Source organism: Neurospora tetraspora (assembly GCF_033439725.1).
Source record: "Neurospora tetraspora strain CBS 560.94 chromosome Unknown B0H65scaffold_1, whole genome shotgun sequence".
Taxonomy (NCBI): Eukaryota; Fungi; Ascomycota; class Sordariomycetes; order Sordariales; family Sordariaceae; genus Neurospora; species Neurospora tetraspora.
The window spans coordinates 1,430,329-1,446,743 of NW_026944383.1; the positions used below are offsets into that span (position 1 = coordinate 1,430,329).

At 45.7% G+C, this 16,415-nt stretch overlaps 6 protein-coding genes across 6 annotated transcripts; 3 read left to right on the forward strand and 3 right to left on the reverse strand.

Annotated features, from left to right (window-relative positions):
• Positions 1 to 4,970: 4,970 nt before the first annotated feature.
• B0H65DRAFT_504547 (uncharacterized protein) lies at positions 4,971 to 5,229 on the forward strand (the record flags this gene model as incomplete). The annotated part of the gene is made up of 2 exons (XM_062827926.1): positions 4,971 to 5,029; positions 5,097 to 5,229. The coding sequence occupies 2 exons, from the start codon at positions 4,971 to 4,973 to the stop codon at positions 5,227 to 5,229; spliced, it is 192 nt and encodes a 63-aa protein (XP_062685855.1).
• Positions 5,230 to 5,482: 253 nt separating this feature from the next.
• Positions 5,483 to 7,345, forward strand: B0H65DRAFT_504548 (Alpha/Beta hydrolase protein; the record flags this gene model as incomplete). Its single annotated transcript, XM_062827927.1, has 4 exons — positions 5,483 to 5,563; positions 5,860 to 6,887; positions 6,973 to 7,105; positions 7,178 to 7,345. The coding sequence occupies 4 exons, from the start codon at positions 5,483 to 5,485 to the stop codon at positions 7,343 to 7,345; spliced, it is 1,410 nt and encodes a 469-aa protein (XP_062685856.1).
• Positions 7,346 to 7,575: 230 nt separating this feature from the next.
• Positions 7,576 to 8,570, reverse strand: B0H65DRAFT_417087 (2-deoxy-D-gluconate 3-dehydrogenase; the record flags this gene model as incomplete). The annotated part of the gene is made up of 3 exons (XM_062824065.1): positions 7,576 to 7,686; positions 7,796 to 8,344; positions 8,427 to 8,570. 3 exons carry the CDS (start codon positions 8,568 to 8,570, stop codon positions 7,576 to 7,578), a joined length of 804 nt encoding a protein of 267 aa, XP_062685857.1.
• Positions 8,571 to 9,302: 732 nt separating this feature from the next.
• Positions 9,303 to 11,262, forward strand: B0H65DRAFT_14289 (chaperonin 10-like protein). Its single transcript, XM_062820957.1, has 4 exons — positions 9,303 to 9,436; positions 9,562 to 9,702; positions 9,854 to 10,735; positions 10,825 to 11,262. Exons 2-4 carry the CDS (start codon positions 9,649 to 9,651, stop codon positions 11,119 to 11,121), a joined length of 1,233 nt encoding a protein of 410 aa, XP_062685858.1. The 5' UTR covers positions 9,303 to 9,436; positions 9,562 to 9,648; the 3' UTR covers positions 11,122 to 11,262.
• A 140-nt stretch (positions 11,263 to 11,402) lies between these two features.
• B0H65DRAFT_417582 (NADP-dependent oxidoreductase domain-containing protein) lies at positions 11,403 to 12,914 on the reverse strand (the record flags this gene model as incomplete). Its single annotated transcript, XM_062824096.1, has 6 exons — positions 11,403 to 11,599; positions 11,708 to 11,954; positions 12,056 to 12,189; positions 12,270 to 12,297; positions 12,451 to 12,719; positions 12,857 to 12,914. 6 exons carry the CDS (start codon positions 12,912 to 12,914, stop codon positions 11,403 to 11,405), a joined length of 933 nt encoding a protein of 310 aa, XP_062685859.1.
• An 863-nt stretch (positions 12,915 to 13,777) lies between these two features.
• B0H65DRAFT_14311 (t-SNARE) lies at positions 13,778 to 15,574 on the reverse strand. Its single transcript, XM_062820961.1, has 4 exons — positions 15,141 to 15,574; positions 14,543 to 15,072; positions 14,376 to 14,481; positions 13,778 to 14,307 (listed from the first exon to the last, which is right to left on the reverse strand). The coding sequence occupies exons 1-4, from the start codon at positions 15,417 to 15,419 to the stop codon at positions 14,269 to 14,271; spliced, it is 954 nt and encodes a 317-aa protein (XP_062685860.1). The 5' UTR covers positions 15,420 to 15,574; the 3' UTR covers positions 13,778 to 14,268.
• Positions 15,575 to 16,415: the final 841 nt, after the last annotated feature.

Consider the following 16,415-nt stretch of genomic DNA (forward strand, 5'->3'; position numbering starts at 1 on the left):
AATAGATTTCAAGTAATCGACTTTATATTATATTAATATAATAATGAATTTATAAATGTAAAAATAATTATATATAAAATAAGATTTACTATTATTCAAAGACAATATAACATATACTAAACATACGTACCTAAGAACGTATAACGGCGCTAGGTAATTAAATAATTCGGCAGCTAAAGAAAAGAAGGGAAAAAAAAAAGAGAAAGAAAAAAGGAATTAATTAATTATTATACTAAAAAGGAAGAAAACGCAATAGTAAAGTAATCGTACAAATTTAAATAAAATTATAATATAAAAATAAAATAATATAACTAATTAGCGCTAAACAAATAATTAGCTTAGTACTTTCGTAAATTCGTATTACATTAATAAGGATTAATAAACTAGCGCTAAACTATAACAAATTTAACATTCTCGTAAATTTAAATTATATTAATAAATATTACGCATATAAATTTCGAAGCGGGAATACACACAAATAATCTAACGTTATCGATAAATAACTAAAAATAAAGACGAAAAAGGAAGAAAGAATAAAAAATACTATCTCGAAGAGGGTATACTTAAATATATTAATATAACCAATAATATTACACGAAAGAATACAACCAATTAAAAGGCGCCTTAGCGTAAGAATAAACCAAACTATTATAATAAGGGTTTATGAAATTTAAATTTCTTAAAAATACTTATATAAAATCGTTAATCGAGGAAACCTAGACGGCCAAATTAGGAAGGTAATCGTTATCCGTAATAATAACTATAGAGACAAGGGGTAATATTATTAATTAAGAATCCAAATTCTAATATTCTATTATAATAATAAATATATAGTAGGTACTTACAATCTTAAATTAGGATTCCAACATCCTTTTCCACCTATTATCCTAAAACTTTATAAATTTATATATCAATTAAAATATCTCACTAAGAATAGAACCTATTAGGAGATAGCTATCCAACGTTATTATAAGGAGTTAGGCCTAAAATAAATAAATATATATAAGAATATATTATCAAATTAGAATATATTAAATATATATACTATAATAATATCCTAAATTACCTAAGTTCGCCTCGTAGAAAACTATTATATTTACGCTAATAAATTCCTCGAAGCTACGTAAATTAGGACGAGGCGTCTAAGGGAAACTTATAATAGGTAATTACCCTATCGTTATTAATTAGTCTTAATTAAATAGAATAAGCAAATATAAATTTGAAATAAAATATCTACTACTAAAGTAAAATAGTATTAAGAAAGAAATAAGGAAAAGTTTATAAATAAAATTTAAATAGGGATATAAGCACTTAGAAATACTAAATTAATATACTACTAAAAATTGGAATGAAAAATATAATTTAATATTAATAAAAAAATATATAACCGTTTAGTAGTCGATAAGCGAAATAATTTCGAAGTTCGGACGAAGCTAATTCTATAAACAGTCTAAAACCTATATTCTTTCTTGTGAAAAATTTCCTTCTCTCTTCCTCTCTACTCTTTTAACTAACTAAAATACTAAAATTCAACAACTTCCCCCTATATAAGTATTATATAAGGGGTATATAAATATCGCATCTTATATCGGAATTAAAACGTATAATAAAATAGTTATATACCCGCTTTCTTTCTCTTTATACCCCCTTTTTTCAAATATTAGAACATACTAAACTTAATTTAATACAATATTAAAAAAAAAAAATTTCGTACTTCGTATACTCCAATTATTCCTTTTTATACCTTCGCAATTCGCAATATAATATCGTAATATTAAATTAAATTCAAATTTAATTATCTTACAGCTTATGTTTAATATACAAAATATAAATTAATTTAATAAAGGATAATCAATATATATTTAGAATTAAAATAAATAATTCCACTAAATAAAACTAAATTCTTTACGAAAATAACCTTCAACGCAATTAACCCGTACCAACAATATAATTTTTTCTATAACCTAATCCTATTTAAACGTATTACTAATACGTCTAAATATAATACTAGAATATAAATTCTACTTCTTATCTACTTATTAAATATATATACTAAACTAGACTATTAATCACGAAATTGAAATTATAAAGGGTTGAAAATAGAAATACATCTTTACGAATCTAATATTTCGTAAGAAATATATTATAACTAAATATTAAGTAATTAACTCTAATTCTTTTATTAGTAACCCTACCTAAGTAAAGACAGAAGCTATAAGGAAGCAATTATTTAACCCTTATATTCAATATATGTATACGCTATTAATATAATTAGATTTAGTATATTCATTGACTATATTTTATCCCGCTGATAGTAATATAGCCGCTTTTAAAATTTATTAAAATAAAAAGTAATATTATTAAATGCTATTACCGGTACTTTCAAACGAATAATGTAAATTTATATAAATCTATATAAAATAGGCTCATTTAATATAATAATTGAAAAATACCGATAATAAATTTATAAAAATATATAGTAACGACTTCTATTATTTAATTTATTTATAATACTAGTTCAATTTATATACACTATATATACTAATAATAAGTAATCCGACGTACAATTCCCCAAGTGCGAATATAAGTAAGAATTTATTATACTAAGAGAACGTTTACTTATATATTTAAAATTAGATTAGAATTTACAAATATTATTACTAATAAGTATTCCTTAGCGACGCAATATAAATAATTATACTATTAAATACAAATATAGTAGTATTATATATACTAACTATATATCCAACCTAACCTCCCTAAAACGGTTTCTAATCTACTAAATAGTTTTCGGGAGTTCGAACCGTCTAGCGAGCGCTTAATTCGAACTTTTAAAATTAAATAAATAAAGAAAGCTGCAATTTCGAAGTATTTTATACTAAATGAATAAATAGTACTCTTATTAATAATTCTAAAATTCCTATAAACCCTCTATAATATATTCCGGAATAGGTAAAACCCGCTGCCGATTTCTTCGAATTACCATCGCCTCTATATACGCCTACCCCCCCTCTAAATAAGGAAGAAGTAAATTAGTTATATTATACTACTTATATATTAAATTTATATTAATTTAATATAGGATAGCGACCTAACAGACCTCGAAAGAGAAATTATAAAGGAATTAAACCGGGAATTTTTAACGGAATATAATATAAATAATACCGCCGCTACTCCAACTACTATTATAAGGAGCATTAAAATAATAACGAAGCCTTCGTAAAATAAATAAATAAATCATTCGACCTAATTAGGTCTTAATAGTAAAAAGAAGTAAAGGGGGGGATATATTAAAATTCAATACCAATCCCTAATTAATAAGCCCATACTATAGAGCACTTACCTAATATATAGCCTTCGAAAAAGAAAGTATCAATATATATACAAAAGAAGCCTACGAAAATAGGAAGGAAGAGGTTATTTAAAATAGAAAGTAGCTAAGTATACGAAGAAATTAAATACTTAGTAAAGCCTAATAAGAAGGATAATTGGGGACGGATTCCTATATATTTAAGACTAGCCGCCCTAAGCTTTTAAAAGTTCTAATTTTCTTCCTCATTCTCATCTTCTTTACAATTAATTCAATTAATATAATTTTCCTAGTATATATAATATATATATATTTGGCCTACGCTATATATAATATATTGGGGTTGGATATAATTGGCTAGGTCAGTACGCGTATATAATTCATTAAAATACAGCTATCAACAGCGCGTTCGCAGGCTTCGTAAAAGGTTCGTACGGAGAAAATACAAAAAAGAACTTATCACGTAACAAGACCCTCTTTTTGTAAATCCCCCCGTGACAGTACCCTGCGATCCGGCTGGTCAATGCACCGGAGCTTGCATTGACTTGGGTCAGCTGTTCCAAGATTCCTTGGCAAATACCCCAGGAACCCCCGACCCGGCTATCTCCCACCCCCCTGCCCGACCATGAAGCGAGATCGTCATACCCCTTGGGCTTTCTCCACTTCTGCATCTTTCACCGTCAGTCATCATCTGACATGTGATTCTCGGAGCCAACCACAGCGTCGCCAATCCAGTCGCCCAAGGCCAATCCCCGGTGGTATAGTGGCTGCTAATAAACCCGAGACTGATATTGGATCCGGAATGGTTCAAACCTTTTCTTCCTTCTCCATCGTTTCCTCAAAACAGGCTTGCCAGGTCCACTCGCTCCTTTCCGCGCTAGAAGCCTCGGATTCTTTAGACTTCAAGGGCTCTCCAGCTGCTCTGCAAGTCGGCTGTGCGATGCTTGCTCAAGTTTCCGGCATCCAGTCTGGGGAACAGCAGCAGCTGCTGGCTATGTCAATGGTACGTCTCAAGTGAGGTATTACAAGGCTTACCATATTGTGAGATGGTGTGTGCATTGTTTCGGCGTCCCCGCCGGGCGACGCCTGGTTTTGGTTTGCTTGTGGATGGATCTATCCGGGCCCTCTCCCAGGAAGGGAGAAACGGGATCTCCCCGATGGACCATCTCATTAGACTGGGGATATCCCTTTCGGCATCGTACCCCATGAGGGAGACACACACCCACCACGGGACCACCTCCCTGCTTTCCGTCTTGGTAATATGTCAAGCCATTCTAGTGTCTCGCTTTTTCCCCCACACCGGGCTTCCAGAATCCGGTATAATAACTCATCTGGTCCCCCCCCCTCCCGGGTTTCTGGTCGGCTGACTAGACTTTCTTTGTTCTGAATCTTCTTCCATCTCATAATCATTCTATAAGACCCGCAAAGCATCGCTCAGTGAAAGTCATATACCATTCACCAATCCTCATCCCATCCGAACTCATACATACCCGGCCGGCATTTTACACCTGCCAGCACATTTTGGCACATACAAAGCACATCGGATATCCCCAACTGCCCGTCCACTCGCACACACGCAGCAACTGCAAGCGAGTGTCTCAACCTTGGTCAAAGCGACAGCATTATCCATCTATAAAAGAAGCACATTCCATCAGTCAAAATGGGCGAAGATCTCCACGCTTCCATCACGCGCGTGCGCCTTGCTCTTCTTCAATCTCAGTTAGTTTAACCCATCCCACCATCTACAACACATTTTGTTCCTCCCAACTTACACCAAATCACTCAGGGTTCGCGAGCAGCCTGGCACTTCGCCCGTTCGCCGCCGCAGAAGAAGCATCTCTACGGCCGTGGCCCGCGCCGGATCCAAGGACGGAGTTCCTCTTTTCGCCAAGCAGAGGGTCGTTCGCGTTGCTCTCTAAAGAGGCTTCATCTCTTTGATTACTTCCTCTCTCGGCATTTCTTTCTCTTTTCATACGGCCTATGTGGCCCTAGATTCCTTTTTCATCAAGCTCCTTTGGGTACTCATGCAACATGTCTCCTCATCAGGTCAACAATGATCAGCAGCAGGAGCAGAAGCAGGGTTCTTCGGCGGGACGCGGCGGGATGCAATTCAAGGCTCCGCCTGGTTGTGGCGGTTTGGGCGGACTAGGCAAAACTCCCGAACACTGGCTCATGGGCGACGAGGCATTTGAGGCAAGGATGCCCCATCATGATGGGATCAAGGCGCTGTGGGAGACCAAGTGGAAGTTCCCAGTAAGTTTCCTCTGTGCCATTGGTTGTTTGGCTTCTTCATTCTTGTGTGTTTTACTATTTTCGGTTTCTGCTTTACGGTGTCAAAAGGGATCATCATAGCATCGGAGGGAGGGTGAGGGGGAAACAAAACAGTACCATCGTCACCTCAAGTCAATTCAACTGCTTTTACACATCGCTTCCATAGCCTATGCATTGCGCACCGCACCACAATGGTTTTTGTCTCTTCACATCGCCATTTTCCAAGCGCGACCCTACCAAGGTAACACAATGCTAAACTCACCTACTACTCAATCTAGTGCTCCAAATCCCTCTACCCCTTCCACGACGGCCTCTACGAAGACTTCGCCCCCTCCTTCGACGCCCTCATCAAGGCTAACCTCAACGACATGACCTCCCCCGAGTGGACCAGAACCTTCCTCTCCACGGGGGTAGCCGAAAAGCTGGTTGCACAGGGCGACAAACTCGTGGCCGAGCTCAACAACAACATTGACCCCCCATCTCTCCAACCGGAGCAGCAGCAGCAGCAGCAGCAGCAGAGACGCAGACAACTCGGCGAGCAAGCCTCCGCCCTCTACCTCCGCGCCTGCTGCCTCTACCGCATCGCCCGCTTCCCCTACATCACTTCCTTCCCGAAAGTCAACGACCAGACGAAGTGGGATGCCTGGCAGAAGCAGAAGGAGGTCTACCTGAAAGCGGGCAAACTGTGGGAAGAAAGTCCCCTGGAGGAGGTCGAAGTGCCGTTTGTCAAGAGAAGGCAGCAAGAACAGGGGGGTGAGAGGGAAAAGGAAAAAATTCCCGTTTATGTGCGGGTTCCTCCTCCTGCTGGTACTTCTACTACTATCGGTTCTGCTTCTTCTGAGGCTTCTTTTGGTCCTGCTGCTTCTGCTGCTTCTTCTGCTCCCGGAAGAGACGTGAACATTGATGGCTACCCAACCGTCATCCTCATGACCGGCCTCGACGGGTACCGCCCCGATAACACGGTCCGCTGCAACGAGTTCCTCGCTCGTGGGTGGGCCGTCGTGGTGGTGGAGATCCCGGGGACGGCGGATTGTCCTGCTGATCCGACGGACCCGGAGAGTCCGGATCGGTTGTGGGAGAGTCTGTTGCAGTGGATGGGTACTTACCAGTATCGCAGCGGAAAGAAGGCGTTTGATATGAAGAGGGTCATGGTCTGGGGATTGAGTGCGGGCGGGTATTATGCTGTGAGGATCGCGCATACGCATGGTCATAGACTGGCGGGCGTGGTGGCGCAGGGGGCGGGGGTGCATTATTTTTATGATGAGAAGTGGTTGGAGAAGGTGGATGGGCATGAGTATCCTGCTCAGTGAGTCTTGCTTCTTTTACTTACTTTTGAGGGATGAGGTTAGAGTGGTGATTTGGTTTTGCTAACTGGAGATGTGTGACGACAGACTCACGCCTGCTTTCGCTATGAAGCATGGGTATAACTCGGTTGAGGAGTTCAAGGCTGGTGTGCAGAAGAAGTTCTCTTTGTTGGAGAATGGGATTTTGGATAAGCCTTCGACTAGGCTTTTGTTGGTCAATGTGAGTTTTCCATCCACTTCACCGTTTCATTATTGAAAGTGTCTAGGACAGTCAACTGACGGTTAAATGCAGGGTACCCAAGATGGTTTGATGCCCATCGAAGATTCCATGATGCTGCTCGAATACGGCTCGCCCAAGGAGGCTCGCTTCTTCACTGGTGCTTTGCACATGGGATACCCCCTGGCAAACTCGGCTGTCTATCCTTGGATGGAGAGCGTTATGGCTTCGGTTAGAGATTAGGTAGTCTCTGCCCGGACAACAGCAGTTTAGCTGTGACGGTATGAACTCCCCGGAATATGCATGTCAGAAGAGGGTAAATATCAATGAGGTCAGATGTTTTGAACTTGTAAGCATACTCGAACAACAGAATAGTTCTAGTTAGTCACTTTTGAAAAGGCAACAAATATCATCATGCAATTCTTTTCCATCCAGTACCATCACTGTTGCTTCAGGTACACATTCTTCCCAACTTACCGTCCCATCCACCCACCATCAACAACCAACACATGGCCGCTCACGTAACCACTCGCCTTACTGGCCAGATACACAGCCGTCCCCTTGAAATCCTCCGGACTTCCCCACTACAACACCGAACACGGCCGGAGCCATCACGTTAGCAAGTCAAGCCACCAAAAACGTCACACCAGAATAATAAACAGTGTCAAGGGGAGCAAAATGAAATGAACTTACCCTCCCAGCCGGAATCCTCGCACTAATACTCTTCAACCTCTCCTCATCCCTCAACAACGCCTCATTCATCTCCGTCTCAATATACCCCGGCGCAATCGCATTAACCGTCACCCCTTGACTCGTCCACTCATTCGCAAAGCTCTTGGTCAACTGCCCCACCGCCCCTTTACTCGCCGCATAAGCAGGGACCGTCAACCCACCCTGGAACGTGAGGAGGGAAGCAAAATTGATCACCGACCCTTTTCGGCAAGTAACGGGGTGGGGGTCTAGACCCAACATGTGCGCGCCCACGTCCCGGCAAAGAGTGAAGACGGTGTTGAGGTTGACTTGCATCACTTCGGCGAAGTCGGCGTCCGGGAAAAGGTGGGAGGGGTGCCGCCGTTGGATGCCGGCGCAGTTGATGAGGATGCGGATGGTGTGTCCGTCGGAGAGGATGCGTGGCACCAAAGAGGCGACGTCGGTGGGGGAGGAGAGGTCGGCTTTGTAGATGGTGGCCTGGCGGCCGAGGGAGCGGATGGCGTTGAGGGTGGTGGTGGAGGTTTCGTCGCGCTGTGGTGTGGGTTTGGTTGTTAGAGATTGGTTTTCTTTGGAATAAGGGTATGACGGAGATAGAGGATGGAACGGAACCGACCTGAACGAGAAGAATATCGGCGCCGGCCTCGGCGAGGGCAATGGCTACGGCTTGACCGATGCCGCGCGTGGCACCGGTGATGAGGGCAGTGTGGCCCTCGAGGGAGAACATGTTCTGGACGACGCTGGTGGTGGTTGATGTCATCTTGGTTTGGTTGTGTGTTGTTAAATGGATGAACAGTCAGTCAGTCCAAGGAGAGGGATGGATTCAAGGATGAATCCGAGGGTTTCTTGAAAAGTTATACAAAAGTTGTCAATTGGGCTTTCAGGAACCTTGATGGCCGAGAATTTGGTAGTGTCGTAACGACGGCACGTCCAATGTGTCCCCCATCATCACCCTCCCACGCCCACCCAGCTGTGTCCCCCACGTAAAGCAGGCCATCATCATCCCACGCTCCCACTAAAAGTTTCGCTTAAATATTCTTCAACCCCTTCCTTGCTTTGGAATAACCGTCTGATCAGCTCGAAGAAACAGAACATCCATGATCCCTCACCATCCATGATTTCCCGCTTGGTTTGTTCGTTCCCCTGGAAGAACAAGTGGAGATCGCCCTCCTCGCTAACACAAGAGCACGAGGTGCGGGGAAGTTCCTCTTTCCCCGCTTTCCCCACGGAAGTACAACCGGGTCAAACGGGTCGGGTCTGGCTTTTGTCATCGGTACAATTTGTCGACGACAATGCTGTCATTCGCTAAAAGTAAGGCCGATATACGGAGTACAGCAGTAGCAGCCGGGGCTCACGAGGTTCTGACGTCCGGTGACTCTTTTTTCGTAATTTGTTTTGATGATATTTGCGAGTTCCGATGGGTGTAACCTGCGGTGTGATGGGACTAGCAGGCAGGTATCTCGGGGAGGTTCGTTTTATCGAATTGCCCGACCGTTGAAGCAATTGGGCCTTCTTACGAGGGAGAAATTGCACATCAACTTCTCCCGGGTTGACTTCTCTCCACCAATGTTGCATGGCCGAGTGGATAGCCGCAACTAGTTGAAGGGTTCGAGCTAGGGGGTATAGGTAGGTAGGTTCAAAGTTACGGTAGTGTATAATAAGCTACATCTGCCTCTTTACTACATCGTCATCTCAGTCTCACTGTGGAAGCAAACACCAACTCAAGGGCTCACCACCGCAACCACCATCAGTACACATCGTTCACTCTGTATACGTGTGTGTACGAGTGTACGGGTCGTGCCTACCACCACGTCCTCAAAAATTCTCAGGCAAACAAAATGGCAACAACAATCAAAGCCTCCGTCCTCCACGGAGCCCGCGATCTCCGCGTGGTAAGTTAGAAAGGCCCAAGTCAACCGAACCAACCCACCACTCTCCTCTCCCCGTCTCGCCAATCTCCTGTCCTCCCATAAATTTCCACAGACAAGATCACCACCAGACCCAAACACACAAACACTAACACTTTCCCCCCCCTAAAAACAGGAATCCCGCCCCCTCCCCTCCCTCTCCCCAACCGACGTCCTAATCTCCATCAAATCCACCGGCCTCTGCGGCTCCGACCTGCACTACTACACCCACTTCCGCAACGGGGACATCCAAGTGCACGAGCCTCTAACCCTCGGGCACGAGTCCTCGGGCATCATCACCGCCATCGGCTCCAGTTCCTCCATCTCCTCCGATTTCGGTCTAAAAGTAGGCGACCGTGTTGCGCTGGAGGTTGGTCAGCCGTGCGAGGTTTGCGAATTATGTTCTCCTGCTTCTGGTTCTGGGGAAAAAGAAAGCAGATATAACATCTGCCGCGCCATGCGTTTTCGGTCTTCAGCCAAGGGGTGGCCGCAGTTTAGTCATGCACAGGGAACCCTGCAGGAGGTGGTTGCCCACCCGGCAAAGTGGTGCCATAAGTTGCCTGACGCTGTGGACTACACCATGGGAGCGCTGGCGGAGCCGTTGGCTGTTGCTATGCATGCGGCGGGGAGGGCCCAGATTGCCTCACTAGCGGGCCGGCTTCAAGGGAAGGATAGCAGCAGTAGGGCGGCGAAGATCCTTGTATTCGGAGCCGGCGCGGTCGGGTTGCTCTGCGCTGCTGTTTGCAAGTCCATCACCAAGGGGGATGCGATAGTGGTGATTGCGGATATCCAGGCTGATAGGGTCAAGTTTGCGGTGGAGAATGGGTTTGCTGATGCGGCGGTTGTGGTTCCCGTGCCGGAGAAGAGGCCGGAGACGATAGAGGAGAAGCTGGAGTATGCGAAGGGGGTGGCGGAGAGGGTTAAGGCGGCTGAGGTGGTGGAGGGCAGGCAGGTGGGGGAGGTCAATGTTACTTTTGAGTGTACGGGGGTGGAGAGTTGTTTGCAGAGTTCGATTTATGTGAGTATTCTCTCGTTTCTAACTGATAACTCCCCTTTAAGGTGTGGAATGAAGAAAACGGCTAACATGATATGCTCGAAAAAAAAAAGGCGACGGCGCCGGGCGGCAAAATCATGATCATCGGCATGGGTAATCCCATCCAGACGCTACCCATCTCGGCCGCTTCGCTGAAGGAGGTTGATCTCTTGGGCGTGTTTCGGTATGCGAATGCCTATCCGAAGGTGATTGAGCTGTTGGCTAGCGGTGATCCGCATCTGCCTGACCTGTCTAGGCTGGTGACGCAGCGGTATAATGGTCTGGAAAGTATCCCCAAGGCATTCGACATGGCGGCTAGCGTGAAGGACGATGAGGGGAATTTGGTGTTGAAAGTTATGGTTGATATGTAGAAGAGTGGATGGAGGCAAATGGTGTTAGTGTACAGAAAAGAGGAATACAGTTGGATAAAATAAATGAAGACGTGTCAGAGATTTGCTTGAGTTGCGGTTCCTAGAGGCACTGTGGACATTGTAAGAAACATACCTAGCAAACATCCAAGAAAATAGTCAACAGCAAAAGACATGTCTCCCAATAACCACCATCACATGCTATCTTACTTTACCTTTCATTTTTCTATTACCCAGGAAATTACATCACCATCTCAACAAGTCGTCTCCGAACACATTGCAACCTACGACTTATCCGGGAACCCGAAATCAACCCCAAACGGTGGGTAAATATAACGCTGCACTTTGCCCTCCTTAACCAACTGCTCCGAATAATCATTCAGAAGCTTCTGGTCCTCAGCATCCAACTCGATCAACTTGGCGTTAGCCTCAATGCGGTCCGGGTTCGTTGACTTGGGCAGAACGGTGCTTCCACGGTAAACTGTGATTTTGTAAGAAGTCTTGTCAGCACTTCTGTTCCCTCCGTGTGTATTTCCCAAGCAACAGCACACTTTCTGAACCCAGGATAATAACAGGGGAGTAAACGTACGGTGATAACTCAACAACACAGTAGTAGGCTTAACGCCATGCTTCTCAGCAACTTTAACCACCGGCTCGGCGCTCGTCACGGGGCTGCCGGTGCTGCCGAACGGCGAGTACGCCATGATGTGGATGCCCTTCTCCTTGCAAAAGTCGACAATCTCTTGCTGGGGCAGTTGCGGGTGGTTCTCGATTTGGTTGACGGCTGGGACGATGGTGGCGTGGGGGAGGAGTTCTTCGAGGTAGCGCTTGCTGTACTGTTTTTGTTGTGGGTTGGGTTAGCGACCGCCATCATGTAGTCAGAGGTGGTCGTGAAAAAGGGGATGGAAAAGGGCTGGGTAGGGTTTGTATTACATACGTTGGAAACACCAATAGCCTTGGTCTTGCCCGACTCTACCAGCTTCTCCATGTTCTTCCAGATCTGAATGTGGCTGTAGTCGCGAAGGATGTCGCGCTCGCCGTTGGGAAGCTTGGGGAATCTGTCATCGTTGCCTGTTTTTGTTCCCGTTTGTCAGCCATCCATCCATCCAACTAACCACTTTGCCATACCAACTTCTGATGATTTCACTCACCTTCAGGGTTCATCAAAAGCGGCCAATGCTGTCATAACCCAAATCACCACCACTCGTTAGCACCTTCCTTAACACACTTCTCTTCTGCCCAAACTTTACCCCTCACACCACCCCAACAAACAAACGAAAAAAAGAAAAAAAAAAAAAAAAAAAAAAAAAAAAAAAAAAAAAAAAAACATACCACCAAAAACAAATCAACATATTCTAACCCCAAATTCCTCAAACTCTTCTCCAGCCCCACCTCCGCCCGGCTCGCGTACGTCGCCCACAGCTTCGTCACGACAAACACGTCCTCGCGCTTGACGATGCCCTGGTCAAACGCCTCTTTCAGGCCCGCGCCGACGTGCTCCTCGTTTCCGTAGCAGTAAGCCGTGTCGATGAGGCGGTAGCCGGCTTTGAGGGCGGCGACGACGGCGTCTTTTACTAGGGTGGATTCGCCTTGCCAGGTGCCTGTTTAAGTTAGTGGGTTTGTTTGTTAGGAGGGGAGGGGAGCGGAGCGGAGGGGAGGTGGTTCTGGTGGTGTGTAAGGGGAAACTGTGGTCCTGAATTGGTTGGTGTTCCTGAGGTCGGAAAGAGAGGTATCTTACCAAGTCCCAGCGCGGGGATGTCAGCTCCGGTGTTGAGCTTGAAGGTTTTGGTGGCCATGATGGTTTCGGTGGTGGTGGTGGTGGTGGTGAGTTTTCTTGTTCTGTTTTTAACCACGAAAGAGCTCGGTGATGTTGTCGTTGTTGTTGCTGTCCAGCTTCGACGAAGGAGTACAGGAAGTGAAGAAGACAAGAAACGTCTACTTGTACACAGGGTAGCCAGGTTTGGTTGGGACTCCACTAGAAGTTATTATGCCAAGATGGGGAGTATGAGAGGAATGGTGAGAGGGGATTGTTGATCAGCTATATGAAGTTACGCTCGAGATGAGAACCGCATTGGACATTCGGCTAAATGGTAATCGGCGTTGGAGAGTGAGGGGGGTACCTATGGTACCATCTGTTTCGGGGTATTCTTCTTCGAGGAAGCTACCTTGTCCATTCGTTCGTTTCCTTCGTCTTGCCTGTGCCTGCCTAGTAGGTATGTGATCTCTAGATTTCAGATTCCGATTGTAATCCTTCATGGACAAAGTGGGTGGGGGTAATGACATCGACACGCCATTGTGTGACTTGAACATGGTCAACATTAGTTGAAGGATTTCGTGAGACCCGGCACTCGGAACTTCTATCTTTCCATGTTTAGTTAGGACACAATGAAGTTCGGCGTTTTCTTCAAGATATCCGACAGCGTGTTGGCGAAGCATCGACCAGCTCGCCGAAGCTCCAGCGACAATTATCGTCAACATGGCAAGGAAGCTCAACGGATAACGAACGGTCTCTCACCTTACCCCGCTAAACTTGGCCTCGGAGGAACGACTGCCCCTCTGTCGTGTCGTAGGTCGTAGTGAGACCTTGCATGGTGTTTAGCCATCCCCCACCCCCACAGTTTAGTGGTAACGGTGAGTGGATCGTGTCCCCTAACCTTTTCCGGGGCTCAAGGGGAAAGCTTTCCACGGTATCGAAGCTGTTCGAACTGATTGCAGTTCCAGAGACCGGAAAAGTGGAATGCTTGGTCTGATTTACTGCTCTTATTGGTGGCATTTAGCATAGCCGATTTCCGTCGGTTAAGCTCCGTCGACCAGAGAGATGTCCGTCAATGAACCGAGAGTGAACTTCCAGCCTGATCCCTACGCTGAAGTCTAGCTTCCTCAGCGAGGTAGGTATAAATGATCAGGTGCCCCCACCCACCTTTCACAGATACGAGCGTGACAGACGACATGTTGAGCCCTGTACCCTCCAACGTTGTAGAAGTTCAAGTCTTGGAACAATGAACGGATACGGAAAAGCACATGCAAAGAGAACCCGGATTCCTGAGGAAGAGAAATTGTATAATTAATGCATAAAGTCTACAAGAGACGCCTCTGCATGCATTATAAAGAAGAAGTATAGTATTACAGAAACGACGCCGGAACTGCCGTCTATCCGGCAATTAGTACCCAGAGAAGGAAGAAAATCATCTACGGAGTCGCACAGCGTTAGAATTTCATGCAAGACATACGTAACAGGGACAGGAGATTTAGCTTACTAGAACACCAAACATCTTGGCTAATAGCCATCTATTACTTGAAACACGGCTCCAATATTTGAGCAGTTCTTTTTGCGCGCCTTCGACGTTCTCTACCACGTCCTCTCTGCATCGTGGGTTAGAACTGTGTTGGTCTGTCCAAGCAAGACAATGAATGGGTAACTTACGTGTTGGCATCAATTCTTTGAATCATCTCAGACTGTTCGCTGACCATGGCCGCCAGTTGTCCGAAAATGGAACCCAACTCGTTAATGGTCGACTCAATGGCCTCGATCGCTTGCCCTCGTTGTTGGACGTAGGTATTTTGGCCCTCCTCCAACATCTGGAGCTGCATCTGCTGGTCTCCCATCGGGTTCAGCGAGATCAGATCTTGCTGCCCCGGGGCTGGCGTTCCCCTGCTAGGTGTGCCATATAGTGGTGACGCAGACTGTTGTAGGGAGGCATGTGCGTGCTGGCCTACTGACGAAACGAAGTTCTCGGTCCTCGACCTCGACGCCTGGATGTTCTTGGTTCTGATCTCGAGCACGTCCTTGAAATTGGCACCAACATCTCCCAGCTTGCCCTGTAGGAGCAGGAGAATGTTCTTGTTGTTCTCCCCTTCTTGGTCAGGCTTCGGGTGGAGACGCCTAGAGAGATCTTGCAGGTTCCTGATCTTCTCGTTCAACGAAGACAGGTCTTGTTTGATGACAAAAGTCAACTAGCATGACAGTTAGCCAGCCGCACATGGCATTGGGGCGCAAAGATCAAGCGCATAGCTGAGCTCACCTCGTTAATCTCAACGGGCCTGTCATCGAAAAGAGTCTTCTTCTTGGCTAGTTGTGCTAGCTTTTCCAGCTTGGCCATTGTCGCAGAGATGCCCCTTCCAATCTCTGCAGCCCCCCTCGCAAACTCGGACCTCCTTGGCTGGGCATCGCTGTTGGCAGCATGTTGTTGAGCGGTATCGAGAAGTCGCTGCTTTCCTGGCTTTGCGGCCTGCCGACGCTGGGCAGCCGCAACAATCTGTCGGAACTCTTCCGTTCGGTCGTTGATGGCAAAGACAGCCATGATTAGAGGTGTGTTGGTATATAGTAAGGCGAAGAACCGTCCGTTTCCAAAAGCAAATCGCAAGGAATTGGCCGTAGAGGGCGCGTGTACCCCTAAGCGACCGACACGCGGTTGACGTCGTTATCGATAAAGTGTCGGTGCTCGTAAGACAGGAATTGAGACGTCGTCAACTGCGTCAAGATGGACAGAGCGTCGCGACCGGGGGCGGATGCGACTTGTAGGCTGGAAGTGTGCGGAGGAGATTATGGATTGGCAAAGTGGAAATGGACGGATCGCGGCTGGCGAGGAGGTCGGCGGCTCGTCGGGTGTGTTAATTAAAGGTCGTGTGTATGAAAGGCACTACAAGAAGGACTCGCGATGGCGTTATGAATGAGTGGCTTCGATATCGTCGTCGTCGTTGTCGTCGTCGAATCAAATGGTTGGTGTCGTGGTCGTCGATGTTGAACAAGGAATTTCCTCCGTTGTTGTCATCAGCGACGGGAGCTCGATAAAGGGAAAACGTGGTTACTTGGTTTCAGGAGGGCCCGTGACGCTGTGTGGCTCGGCCCCTGCAGTTCAACAGGAAAAGTTCACCGTGCAAGAACTCAAAGCTGATTGAATACGACACTGTGTTTAAGCATGTGCATGTACTGCAGTTGATTGGTCCATCAGTCCTGTCTTTTTAAAAAAAAACAACATCGACGCCTCGGCACTGCGACTCTTTTGTTCAATTGTCCTCTTCGCCACTCTTTGGGAGTACTCAAGCCCCAAAGCCCAAGAAGGAGAGCATTTGCAAGTTATCCGAGCTCTGCGATATGACCATGTCAACATGTTTACGATGATGTGGTCTACCGGAATGGGGCTAAGACGCTTGAATGGCCTCTGTTCCTGGGCTGCTGCATTCTTGATCCACTGAAGCCCATGGACAAGGGGAAGGGGGTACATGAGTGAACGACAGGCGCTTGGAGCGGTACCAGAAAACAGAGGCCTGTCATTGCTGTCAGTGTCAGCAAGGGG

What these genes read in the sequence shown, in the direction of transcription:
- B0H65DRAFT_14289 (XM_062820957.1), top strand. Translation starts at nt 9,649, where the DNA reads ATGGCAACAACAATCAAAGCCTCCGTCCTCCACGGAGCCCGCGATCTC. An exon ending in GAGCCCGCGATCTCCGCGTG is followed by an intron (nt 9,703 to 9,853) that starts GTAAGTTAGAAA and finishes CCCTAAAAACAG; the next exon opens with GAATCCCGCCCCCTCCCCTC. An exon ending in GTTTGCAGAGTTCGATTTAT is followed by an intron (nt 10,736 to 10,824) that starts GTGAGTATTCTC and finishes GAAAAAAAAAAG; the next exon opens with GCGACGGCGCCGGGCGGCAA.
- B0H65DRAFT_14311 (XM_062820961.1), bottom strand. Translation starts at nt 15,419, where the DNA reads ATGGCTGTCTTTGCCATCAACGACCGAACGGAAGAGTTCCGACAGATT. An exon ending in CAAAGAATTGATGCCAACAC is followed by an intron (nt 14,482 to 14,542) that starts GTAAGTTACCCA and finishes CCCACGATGCAG; the next exon opens with AGAGGACGTGGTAGAGAACG. An exon ending in CCAAGATGTTTGGTGTTCTA is followed by an intron (nt 14,308 to 14,375) that starts GTAAGCTAAATC and finishes GCGACTCCGTAG; the next exon opens with ATGATTTTCTTCCTTCTCTG.